This window comes from Astatotilapia calliptera, chromosome 13 (assembly GCF_900246225.1).
Source record: "Astatotilapia calliptera chromosome 13, fAstCal1.2, whole genome shotgun sequence".
Classification (NCBI taxonomy): domain Eukaryota; kingdom Metazoa; phylum Chordata; class Actinopteri; order Cichliformes; family Cichlidae; genus Astatotilapia; species Astatotilapia calliptera.
The window spans coordinates 10,504,202-10,517,144 of NC_039314.1; the positions used below are offsets into that span (position 1 = coordinate 10,504,202).

Sequence of the window (12,943 nt, forward strand, 5' to 3'; positions counted from 1 at the left end):
GCTCAGTGCTCTCCAGCTGTCTCTGGCAATATCCCTCTGCCGGAGAATGGATGAAACGTATAAACATCAAACAGCCTGAGCTCCACACTGAAACAAAGGCTGCAATGTAAGAGCTCCTGGTACATTACCAAAGGAAATTACGCCAGCTATTAAGGCGCATTGTCATTTTCAAAGCAGTGCGTATCATTGAGGCATGTGTTTTGAGTCTCACTATCCACTCTTGCCTCGAAGCATGTAGCCTAGCTTTTTTTGGCCCCTTTTATTGCGATGTAAACCCCCTGGATGCAGACATAAGAGGAGGACAGGAGAAGTTAAGAGAACACATGTGGTAAGCATTAATCTTTTTTGTTTTGCTTTTCCTTTATCAAATAGACACACTGAGATGCATTTTGAAGATGTGACAGTTGCTGTTGCTTCTACTAAAGTCAAATAAAAACACTATGAGACTTCCTTTGTTTCTAAGACATGTTGGAAATACTTGTATGATGTGTACTGCCTGTGAACTTCTGCTCCAGGGGTTATGTTATTGAACACACATTCTTCTTCTCGAATCTTTCATCTCTTCATTCAGAAAGCGTTTTATAGCCATCCAAGCTTCATTTTTCAGCTATGTATGGGTTTGCCTTTCAGTGATTAAAACCCCCCACAATGGTTGTTGAATGAAAACAAGCACATTTGCAAAGCCATTTAAAAGCACTCTGCTCAGGATGAAGCGAGGTAGTCCTAACAAATACTGAAAAGTTGGACTGATTTTATTGCAGTTATGCCGAGGCAATTAAAATTCCAGATAAACTATGTATTACATTGGCAAGGTTGACAAATCATCATTGTTTTGGAGTATAATGAGAATACCTCTGGGTAACATACAGATTATGAGAAACAGGGGAAACAGACCAGGTACAGCACTGCAGCTACTGCTTAAAAATCTCCCTTAGTATTACAAAAGGTAAACAAAGCAAGCTAGTAAAAAAAACCCAATATACAGTATATGATTGAAGATAAACATGTGGCATACTGTTTCCTATATTGTAAAAAAAACTCAAAAAAAACCCAGCAACAATTATCGCCAATAAATTAGAGCCACAGGAGCACTAATGTCAAAAAGGGATTTATCATCAGTTAAGCAAAGGCAGTGCATTAAATCTGCGGCCTGAGCTACACAAACATTAACTATAGTGGCCATACAGAAAGCAACAGCAATGACAGCTATGGATCCCTCATTCTGCATTCATTATGCTGTTATTTAGATCTTATAAATGTAAATGCACTGAGCCAAGTATTGTCAATCATAGGCATACTGATACTATCTAAAGATGCAGCTACATTATAATTCTCCATTAATTTTTGGATTTATAAAATAGAGATTAAAAATCAGCTTTGTCGCCTTCTCACTCTTTTGGTAATTTTGGCTGTGACTGCTAATTCAGACAAACTGATTTCTGAAATAGGTTGAAGTAAACTTCCTACAGTTTTCAGTCTCTTTATCTTCCTCCTTTGCTCAGAAATTGTAAGGTGAAACCAGAATGTGGACCTGGGCCACATGCTTGGCCTGAAAGGTGCGGTCGCTGTACTCGGACATGTCCACGTCAACGCTGATCTCCTGTGGCCCGCGCAGCTGCTGGACCAGTATCAGCTCACCAGTCTGTCTGTCTGAGCGCTGCATAACAAAGATACTGCGTGAGTTTCCGCCCACTATGCCGAAACGCAGGCTGTCCGGGCCGGCGCGGCCGGGGACGGCAGCGGTCGCCATGCGGAAAAGCGTGGCGGGAGTCTTCAGGTTGGAGGGCAGAGACAGGTAGTGAAAGGACACAGTCTTGGGGGCCAGGTGGCAGGAACGGCTGTCCATGGGGCAGGGGTTTCTCTCACACTGACTGCAGGAAGGAAATACAGTAAATATTAAGAATTACTGGGCAAAGTGCTTTGGAGAAGTGAAACACACACATACATATACTCATTTCAATGTTTTTCTCTAGACATTGGCTGCATGTTTACTCCATTTCAGTCCAGTCCTTGTACCTGACCAAGCATAAAAAGGCTCCTAACTCCCAACTAAGTGTTGTGTCTACACATAACAGGCAACTTAGCAAAGAGACCATTTTAAATCTTTAGCTGCCCTGTCACCCTAGCAGCCTGTCACAAACCATTTCTTTAGCTGCATCTCCAAATTATGCCAAAGATAACGCAGTCTGGCAGGCATAACATAACATAGTATTTTTGCACCAACTAGGTGATTCCCAAAGAGCTGAAGTTTTGGCATATCTCAGCATGGTTCTTAAAGAGTTCTTAAAAAATCTGAGGAAAATGGACAAGAAGGGACAGAGCTTAAAAACCTAGATTTACAGTATATGAAAGCTGGTTCCTTAAGAAATAGGAAAAAATCCAACAAAGACCTGACACGAGATCTGAGAAATGTATCTGGACTTTCAGTTTATTGAGATTATTGTATTTTCCAACATTTTGTTATATTATCTAAAAATTTCCAGAAGCTGTCTTATCAGTTGTTGGAGCTATGAGTGTCTATTTCCGCTATTCATTGCGCTGTGGGACCTAGCAACAATAACGTGGATTTAATATGCACGCTAACATCTGCACTTACACTGAATTCAATCTTTCATGAACCTAAAATGTGGTGAACATGAGCACGTAGAAAGGAACTGGGTCACAGCTACGCTCTCACTCGAATCTTTTCTTTTCTCTCTTGTTACAAGTATTTTCCTCAAACATTTCTCCTTCAGGTTTGCTGGCACCAGAGCACTATTTCACCACACTGATGGTTCAGTAGAAGCAAACAGAGCTTTGTTTCATGCACTTAAATGAAGCAGCTTGCTGATGGCTGGCAAATAAAACATATTGACATCCTACGTGGCTCCAAAGAAATAGGGAAAAAAAATGGTGCGGTTCTGCTGAGTGTGCATTTTCTATGTCACGAGGGAATTCATCACTCGCAAAAAGTAGTATGTGGGAAAACAAGTGCATTATTACAGCAGTAAATCCTTTCACCAGATTATTGAAACCAGAGACAAGAATAAAAGATGGATGTCTCCAGGTCTGAAAAGTGAAATCCAGTGTGTGGAAGTGCATTAAACGTGCTTCTTTTTAATGGCCACCAGGGCGATGACTCATTTGGTTGCAAAAGTAAGCATGGTTTCAAATTAAAAGAATATAATACTCTTTTCATTTATTAACTCAGTAACCCTTTTTCCTGATGGTCTCAATTACTATTTTCACATCTTATTTAACCCAGTCTTCTGGTTATTTGGGAAACTTTGGTCTCATTTAGAGTAAAATAAGTAAAATGTAATGGACACAACCCTTCCATATGAGTGTACAGTATCCTTCAGTACTCAGCCAGATCCACCCTTAGAATTTAAAGCCCTTAAGATCGGCTTTACTAAATGGGGCAAAATAGCATCTGACGCAATCCCCAAATAGCGCTCATAGGTGTGGTTAGTTTTAGGGCTGATCTACAAAAGTTGCCCTGTTCTCTAAACATAGTCAGTACATTTCAATATTGAAAAATAGGTGCGAGAAATAAGAAGCACTTTTTTGTGTTAAATATCGGCCCAATTAGGAGTAGATTATGCCCCACAAAAGTTAGAAAATCAGTTTGTGCCCCTGATTTAAATATTCTCCTTCCTATTTTTTGCACACTGAGTTCCTACCTCTTTACATGGAACCTTGTCACTGCGCTCTCTTTGTAATCTTTGTCGTTTTTTTATGCCAAAACCTAAGCATTAGTAAATCTGTCTCTAAAAGCCCATATTCCACAGACTGACATCACAGTGGCTATGTGCTTCTTCTCTGTACAGTCTATGGATAAAACTGAGTGAATGCATCCAGATGTTTCGCTCACTGGGACTACAGCAAGTACAGAAAGTCAAAGTTGGACCAGGAGGTTGGCTGGTAAACTGTGAACAGGCTTCGTATCCGTCTCACGGGCAGCCTTTAATTCATGTTCCCAAACTGTTTTTTAACTTGGCTGTTAGTGATGTGTCTGTGTTGCCAGACCTCAGCAGTTACCATAGAAATGTAATGTTATTTCTACCAATGGCAAACAGGTCCTGGACTGTATTAAACTCAGAGGCTGTAAGGCATTTCTCAAGTGTAGTTGTCAATAACAGACCTTTTTTTGTGTGTATTTTGACATCCTGTTGTGTATGCACGGCTACTGACACACCCTAAACAAAGCTACACAAAAGTTTACTTTTGCTATTCTTCCTGTTCAAAAGCCCGTAGTGCTCAACAGTTGGGTCTGATTTAGTTCCCAAGGAGTCATTTAAAAGATGGCTGTTCTCGCTAAGACGTGACAGATGTTTTGTTTTTTTTAACTAGTCACTGAAAAAACAAAGAAGACTAGTGGTTCACATTAGGATGCATCTACTTACAAGGCAGATGTCTTGACGTAGCTGATGTCGCCGTGAGAGTGGGGACACTCTGGATTGACGCACTGAAAGCCTCCTCCCATGTTGATACAAGTTGTCCCTCGGCTACAGTTGTGCTGTTGGCTTAAACATTCATCCACATCTGGAGGCCAAAACAGCAAAGGCATGTAAGAATGAGAAGCAGGGAGAGAAGCTTGCCAGGCCGACACCCTGCTTCCTGGTTACCACGGTGTGAGCAGGGGGTGCTCTGCTATTGGGGTTTTTTGTTTTTTTAAAGTTTGACTACCAGAAATGTCCTAAATATCCCTTCTACTGGGAAGGGGTGAGGTCATTCATTCCTTTGGAAAGCACGGTTACCTTCAGGGGTAACAATAAAAGTAGCAACGCAGACAAACAATTCTACAGAAAAACTAAAATCTCTGCTGCTCCGTATCCTTCTAAATCACAGGTATTCCTATCTGAGCTACTTATCCAGTGAGATCTGCAGCCGGGGCCCTGTGAATAAGCCTTTGTCCTGCGTTCCCCCTTGTCACTCACCCTCACAGCTCCGCCCATCTAGAAGCAACTTGTAACCGCTGGGGCAAGCGCAGTGGTACGAGCCTGGGACATTTACACACTCGTGGACGCACAGTTTCCCTCCTTGGTCCAGCCGGTACACTTCACACTCATTTACATCTGTCAATAAACAGAAAATAAATGCATGTACACACTGACTTTAAAACATGCATCATATAACAAGGTCAAAGAAATGTGCCTGCAAAAGTAACTCAGATGGGAGGACCTATTTGGAACATAGGTAACAGTATATTTGATATGGCTCGATGAGGGTAACTAAGACCTAAAGAGATGCTAATCAGCTCGTGACCTCTCAAGAGGATTATTTTGTTTGTCACAGACTGGCTCTACAGATTACTCTCATTTGCAACTGTATTAATCACCAGAGGAGTGAAGGATTCAGGTACTTTGTGGTATTTTCATCAGTAAATTCCATATAACATCTCTTTATGCCCCACGGAGATATCGTAGAGCAGGTCAGCAGCTCAAGGGAACGGCTCTGCGGCTGACCTTACCTCCCTATGAGGTGGAGAAAAGGAGAATTTCCCAACAGGGATCAATTAAGGTAGCACATAATTACAGCTCACCCTGACAGATACTATTGTCAGAGGTGCCACTCATGTGAAAGCCCGCATCGCAGCTGCAGTGCTGGGCTTGGTTCACTTGGGCACAGCGAGGTCTCCGGCTGAACGCTGGATCGTTCATGACACTCCACTCAGGGGGCGCTGTGATAGAAAAAAATTAATTATGAAATCGTAATGCCACCTAGGGTAAAGTCCCGAGTGACATGCTAATACAAACAAACCAAGGGACTCAGACATTCCTTCCATGGTACTGACCTGTCTGTGTTTGGTGCTGGCAGTGGGAGCCACTCCAGTTTTGGGGGCAAGTGCATTTGTACTGGTTGACCCCTTCCACACAGGTACCTCCATTCTGGCAGGGATTACTTGCACATTCGCTTACATCTGTGGATATAGGAGAGTATTAAATTAACTACAGTCAACGTGTTGAGAAATGTGCAACGTCTTCACTAGCCTCTGATCATTTTCATGGAGAAAATCCTTTACAAATATTTCCGTGGCTTCATTGAAACATGCCCAAACTGGTACTGCTGCGAATGCCTCTGATTGTGAGTAAGACTGTATCAGTGTCAGAAATGGCCATTAATATGAAAATCAAGGGGTGTGATTGGAGCCTGTCCCAGTTGAACATGAGATCAGGTACTGTACACCCTGGACAGGAAATCATTCTCTTACAAGGCTTACATGGAGAAACATCAATTAAGATTGGCTAATTTTGAACCTAACATGCTTGTCTCTGCACAGAAGTTGGAGTACCCAGAGAGAAACCACAGGGAGCACATCCAAACTCTGGTGGATGAAACCCAGAGTAGGAGATGGTGCTAACCCCTGCACCACTGTGCATGCTGAGCTACAAGCTGAGGATGCTTCAAAAACGTCCCAGCAGTTTAAATGTAGTCTTGAACCTGTATGATGTCAAAACAAGTGGATGCGTTACTCTGACTCTGTGTGATGTCAATAAAGTAATAAATACTAAAGGATATTGTGCATATGTTTGACAGAGTTAGCAGGATGGCATTGATTGTGGCGTTGTGACAGCACCACAATTTGCTCTGTCTCTTTAAATTAGGACACAAGTGGAAGATTGGCATGCCGTGCCTTATGAAGTCTAGTTGGCTCCGAAAGTTTTACAGATGTACACATTTTGAAGCAGACTGTGCTCTTTGAACCTCAGCACTGAGGCCACAGTATACAGGATAACAATCAGTTCCTCTAATTTTTATTTGGCTTGCCCAGGAGCAACCACAGGACCGTAACATGAAAAGGCCCACTGCACCATGCTAGATATTTTTAAACTCTTCTTAACTTTAAAGACTTTCAAACTCTATCAAGATCAATTTTTTGGTATGAGTATTTTAGGCATCAAATACGCTGGACTGAAAAGCACGAACTGGGATAATACTGTGCAGAGTTGGGCACTCTTGTGTTGTTTTAACCATGAATGTCAATAAACGTACGCACATGTTCAAATGTGCCACTTGGAATTTCTGGAGGAGAGCCACCGGTGCAGGCTGAAAGGGCTATCAAGAGCATGCTTGGCATACTTCTGTGCAATCAGACCATAGTGTGAGTATAATGACTGGACTTAACCCGGTGCAGTGGGGCTACTGTTGAAGAACCGAGGAAACATGAGCGAGGGCTGGGGGTGTCAACTTACAGTAGCCACACCAGTGCTGTCTGGCAATGATGGGTAGAAGCCTGCAGGGAAATGGACCCACAGTGGAATGTAGTACAGGTGTTTTTCTGTGTTCAGAGACATTTAATGCCATTTTAACGAGCGCTTCATTCAGCGTGCCGAGGAGCTCCACACACTCTGAAGAATGGCTCTTTTCTTTGCCTGTTATCTATGTGTACGAGGAACTCCATTGTGCTTTTTTCTTTCTGAGCTGATGTCTTTTTCAGCCAGTCAGTCATACAATGCTAAGACAGGGTCACCCTAAATAGATTTTTGTGGACATTTTTGCTCAACAGTGAATAACAAAGCAAATAAAACACAAACGGGAACTGATGTTTTTATATGGAAGAAAGATAAAACCATCCTTTAGCTGAACCGCGATGGCATTCTGCACCTGAAACTGGTCTAACTGGGAATTTGTGGGTAATAAATATCTTCTAATCTTAAAAGTCTATAGGGAAAGTGAAGCTCACCTTTACAGGTTACGTCAGCGCCGGTCCAGGTGCCATTTTCCCGGCAAACTCGCGTCGCAGAACCCACAAGGTGGTAGCCTGGGGAACAAGTGAAATGGACCTCGTGGCCAACAAAATACTTTGACCCGAACTTGGTTCCATGAGCAGGGGCTTCCAGGGAGGGGCAGGTGGTGGGTGCTGTGGGAGAAAAAAAAAGGGAACAAGAGGAAGGCTGGTCACATGTGGAATAAGCCTTCCAACATCCTCTGGCATTCTCTGCCTGAGGATATACACGTGTCTCTGGGCAGTGCAGAAACTTCATGGGAAAAGATTGTTCAATGCCTCATTTACAGTCATCGGGCAAAGGAACAGCCATTTTTATGAGTCAGAAGTGTACCAGCACTCAGATGTTATGCTATGTATCGTGCTCTGGAAGGTATGATGTATAATACCCTAATAGTATATAATTACATTACATAATCATAGGAATGGATTACATTTTTAACTTTCATGAGATTTATGTTCTTCTTAAAACTTGAGGAATTGTGGGAAAACTGTCTCCTTTTCTTTTTGTTCCTAAACTGAAAACATTTCAGTTTCTAAGTCACACTTGGTCAGACTGAGTTGTGTACAGATAATGATTGTATTATTACAACAGCTAGTCCCCCCCCCCCCCCCCCCCCCCATTGTGCTGTTTTCTGATCAGTTTCTGTGTGATATAGCACATAGGCATCACTCAGTGATGATGTTAACTCGATCCAGAATTTGACATTTTTTGGTTTTATCTCAGTCTAAGCATTTAAAGTTGGTGTTGTGATATTTCTTCCTTCCTTTTTTATTTTGCTGAACCTTTACTGCTGTAAATGCAAAACAGCTTCTTTCTGTCCTGCCAAGTATTCTTCACAGAGCTATGAACTGCGCTGGTCCATCACTAGCAAATTGGTGTCAGTGTCTGTTGCCAAATAACACAATTCCACAAATCCACTTCCCCTGTCAAGTACCCAGTGCTGTAACTGAGATGGCCTTGAAGTGCTAGAAGAAAAGTATAATTCCATAATACAAGAAAGTATGTCTGGCTCTCCACTGTCACTCACTCAAGAGGAAAAATCAAGTTAAAGAAAACAAACTTTCTAAAATGTTTGAAATTTGATACTCTGGAATTTTCTCCTGACTTTAACATAAAAGTGCGCTGCTGAATTATAAACAAAACAAAAAACATAACAACAGCAGTCATATCATGCATGCATATGAAACTTTATACAGCATGACATGCAAATGAAAGGACTTTAGTGGCATTATGGGATAAATGCTGCCCTACTTATAGTAACCAACCACATACCGTACTCTGTGTTTAAGTGGCTGGTGGGGCATTTGGACATCTTTCCTGTGGTTTAAACAGTCATTTATCAGGTATGTTAACTTTGAAGCATAATAGATGTGTAATAGTTGGTAAAAAAAAAAAAAGAAAAAAAAAAAGAAAAAAAAAAGAAAGAAATGCAAGTTTTATTAAATCTGTTTTGAGTCTGATTTTAATCAATTTCTAAGTACATAATTTTAATATCTGGCTCCTGATTTTAGTCAGTGTTGAGACTGGTAATTTGTTTACTGAACACAAATGTATATGTCTCAGATTTGGTTCAGTCTACTTCATTTACAAGCAATTCTTCAACAAGAGATATGAACACTTGCAATCCATGTAAAGATGGCACTGCCTGCAGCATGTCCAGAGGAGGCCGTCAGGTGAAAAAGGAAGGTTTCACAGGACTGTGAAGCCCTATGGAAAACTATGTACACCATTACTGCTACCATGGGAATTAAGAGGGTATTTGATCAGCCTATCAGATGTACTGATTAACCATGTGTAACCACCTATATAAAAGCAGAAGTTTTGGCAGCTTGCTGGTTTGGACCATTCAGCTATGTGTTAATACAATTCCACAATCTTACCAAGATTGAACATGCCAACAAACCCTTAGGTCAGACTGTGTAATGCTGAGAGAAACTGCAGAAAACCCAAGTGCTACAACTCATAAATTGGTTAGGATGTTTAGGAACAACCCACCAAGGCCCTGCCATGAACTGAAAACAACTGGAAGACCAGCATCAGTGTCCTCAGCGAAGAAGAGTGGTCAAATATTCAGCCAGAATAACTCCAGAAGCTTACTGCTGGTCAAAAGCATTTGGTTGTGGTGCAATTCACTAAGGGACAGTTAAAAAAAATATTAATAGGTATGTATTTATACATATTTTTTATTTATATTTAATTTTTGTCTATGATAGAACAAAAAAAAACCACATTTGTAATAATGAATATTCGTTGGTTAAATTCCACTTAACTACTCCAATAAGAGGTCCCTGCATTGCCATGTCCAGCTGAATCGCTTGACTTTAGCTGAGCCATTGTTAACGTTATGATTTATAGTGCTTTTTTCTTCTATGTCTAAATGTTATGATGATGATTCTGCTAATTCTGATAGCACTGTTCCTGTTTATCACTCACCAGACGACTGGTCTGCTTGAGGTAACTTGGAGACAGAGTTCTGAAGCGCTGCCAGTTTTGACTTCATGATCCTCAGCCCCTCGTTAAACCGCATCTCCTGGCCTTTCAGAAACTTCTCCATCTGACGAAGCACCCCAACCACCTGGTGCTTATCCATGCATGTCTGTTAATAACGAATGAAGACTGTGAGCAGAATAAAGACTCCTGGAAAAATCGAATGACTTGCCAGCAAAAACTGAGTGCAGGATGAAAGGTTACTTCAGTTTAATGGTTATAAAACGTAATACCTGAGTGATGAATAAACATTATTGTGCAGCTGTGGAGAATGAAGTAATTTAGATTAAACCCATGTTATTGGTGGACAAACAGTTATTATAGTCACAAAGCATTTTCACGGATACTAAAATATGTTATGCAACACTATGAAAACATTTATTTGAGATATTTTTACTATACCTGATGATAAGCGCCAAACTGTTTTTTATTTCACCCAAAACTATTGCTTTCTACTAGAATATATTCACTTATACCTCACAGCACTCTCCCTCACCCCTTTTCACTCTTATAACACAACTCTAGAGAAAGACACAGCTGGGCTAAAGCTGTGTGGCAGATGTCAGTGGGACCTAAGTCCAAAATGCTGTTCCTCTGTATATTTTGCATGGCGGTAGGAAGGCACATGCTCATTGGATAATCCCGAATGGGCAGACTCAAAATAGCATGGGTGCCACAGGCTGTTACTTTGGAGGGAACACTTGTCAAGCCATTACAAAGTTCCCCACAGAAAGTGCCGCTAATCCTTTTAGGAGGGTTTATTAATCACATGCTTACATTGGAACACCTCTGGGCAGCATACCTTAAATTCCTGCACTGGAATTCACAGGGCTTCGTGCAATAACAACAAAGTTCAATACATTGAAATGCATGGTGTACAGAGCTCGGACCTGTGCAGCACTAAGACTGGCCCCTGCTCTGTTATGTGCCTCAGGCAGAAAACAGGGGAAATGCCACCAGCTGACAAGACATGAGAAGATTCAATTGATTTTTTCCCAATTAAAAAACACGACGTAGATTTAATATTACACTAAAATACACGGTGGTCGAAAACCTTCCAACCGCACAAACTAATAAGGAAAAAAAGAAAACAACAACAACATTTTTGTGTCATTGTATGGATAGTTAAATTTGATTCTAATCATTTTGTTTCTGAAAGATGTATGAAGATTTTTACAGCATTCAATGAGATTTTGCGATGGGATTATTGACCCAGTTTTCTCAGGCATAAAACTCTCAGCAAACTTCTGGACGCGCGTAAAGTAAATTGTTCCTACCTGAACGGTGCCATGACCACTGTGGATGGCTGTCAAACACAGCAAAAGCAAACACCTGCATCGGAAAGACAGTGCCATCGCAGAAACTGCAGCCAAGTTAACAGGCTACCGTTTCCTATTGCTGTTCTCAGATATTTAACAGGCTTCCTTTTAGGCTATTGGATGCCCCCAGAATAGTGGAGAAGTTCCGTCTACTCGTTTGAAGAGTGTGGAAGATGTTCATCAGGTGCCTGAGACAGAGATGCGCCCGCGTCTCTATATCTGGGGTCTTGGAAAGTTTCGCCTCTGAGCTCTGCACGCCACCTAGGCTTCCTGCAGCAGGAATCCCTCCCACCGAGACACAGCCAAACACTTTTCTTTCTTTACCTCTCTCATCCCATCATACAACATTATCTGTGCATTTGGCAAATTGCACGATCATAGTTAGACTTTTATATTTAGTTATAGCCTCGTAAAGATTATTTTTCCTACAACCTAACAATGAATAGCCTTTTCAGAATAATAATTCCATTAACAGCATATTTCTAATGGGTTTGTCAAATATCTGCATTATTAGGTTAATATGTTTACTTAACGTGCGACTTTTCCAGTCTTCTGTGAGTTTGCTGGCGATAATAACCGGACGCTCAGTATGTTTACTGGCTCGCATCTCTACGAGCAAACTCTTTAGTCTTTACGGGTCGATTTGTAGAGTTAAAGCGACATCTGCTGGTCGATGACGGGACTGCACACGCGCGTGAAGTCCCACTACGCGAGCCCGTTCGCGTAAAAAAAAAAATTAAACGACACAAGAAATGCGTCTGTGCTTATAAATCGACAGATATTTATGTTCAGGTGTTTTAATTTTGTTAAGCAGCGTAAGGTATGATGGTTATAAGTGCATAACACACGCGACAACAGTGAAAACAAAGGGAAAAGCGAAGTGCGATATGCATTTCATTGTTGCAGATGTTGAAAGTGACCGACACTGCGTTCAACCAATAAGAACGGCAGCTCTGCTTACCCGTGCTGGCTTTGACCAATTGCCGGGCAGAGTTTGCTGTGTCCATGTTAGATAGATCCCGACAGAAGTATAAAAACACAGAGAATACATAATCGAGGAATGTGCTGCAGAACTCAGAAGCCATTTTGAGATGATGTCCCTGTTGAGAAAGCCTATGAAGATGCTGAAATCAACGAACATGGTTACATTTCTGTCTGTTTCTCCCTCCGTCTCCTCTATTTCACCATGGCAGCTGTCAACCGACGGGACATTAGCAAAGCGGGGTATCAAGCTGCGCTCACAGAGTTAAAACGTCATTGATATGAAAGAGGAGAGTGTCTGTTTACTGTCTCTGTCGAGACATGTAACACCGTGAGTCTTTTCCAGTCTGAAATCTTCCAGCATCTCTCACAAACCAACGTCTCCTTGAGTGACTGAATTAATTCACTCTTGTACCGGGGAAAAGGGAGGCAGATCCGTTCTCC

General features: G+C 41.5%; 1 protein-coding gene across 3 annotated transcripts; it reads right to left on the bottom strand.

Annotated features, from left to right (window-relative positions):
• Nucleotides 1-731: 731 nt before the first annotated feature.
• On the bottom strand, nt 732-12,669 carry fbln7 (fibulin 7). Of its 3 annotated transcripts, XM_026191094.1 has the most exons (9): nt 11,477-11,508; nt 10,433-10,461; nt 10,146-10,308; nt 7,667-7,843; nt 5,777-5,902; nt 5,525-5,662; nt 4,920-5,057; nt 4,386-4,524; nt 732-1,871 (listed from the first exon to the last, which is right to left on the bottom strand). In XM_026191094.1, exons 3-9 carry the CDS (start codon nt 10,300-10,302, stop codon nt 1,499-1,501), a joined length of 1,248 nt encoding a protein of 415 aa, XP_026046879.1. In that variant the 5' UTR covers nt 10,303-10,308; nt 10,433-10,461; nt 11,477-11,508; the 3' UTR covers nt 732-1,498. The 3 variants fall into 3 exon arrangements, with proteins under 3 accessions (XP_026046879.1, XP_026046877.1, XP_026046878.1); XM_026191092.1 differs by lacking the exons at nt 10,433-10,461; nt 11,477-11,508 and adding an exon at nt 12,480-12,669; XM_026191093.1 differs by lacking the exon at nt 10,433-10,461 and having other exon boundaries at nt 11,477-12,114.
• Nucleotides 12,670-12,943: the final 274 nt, after the last annotated feature.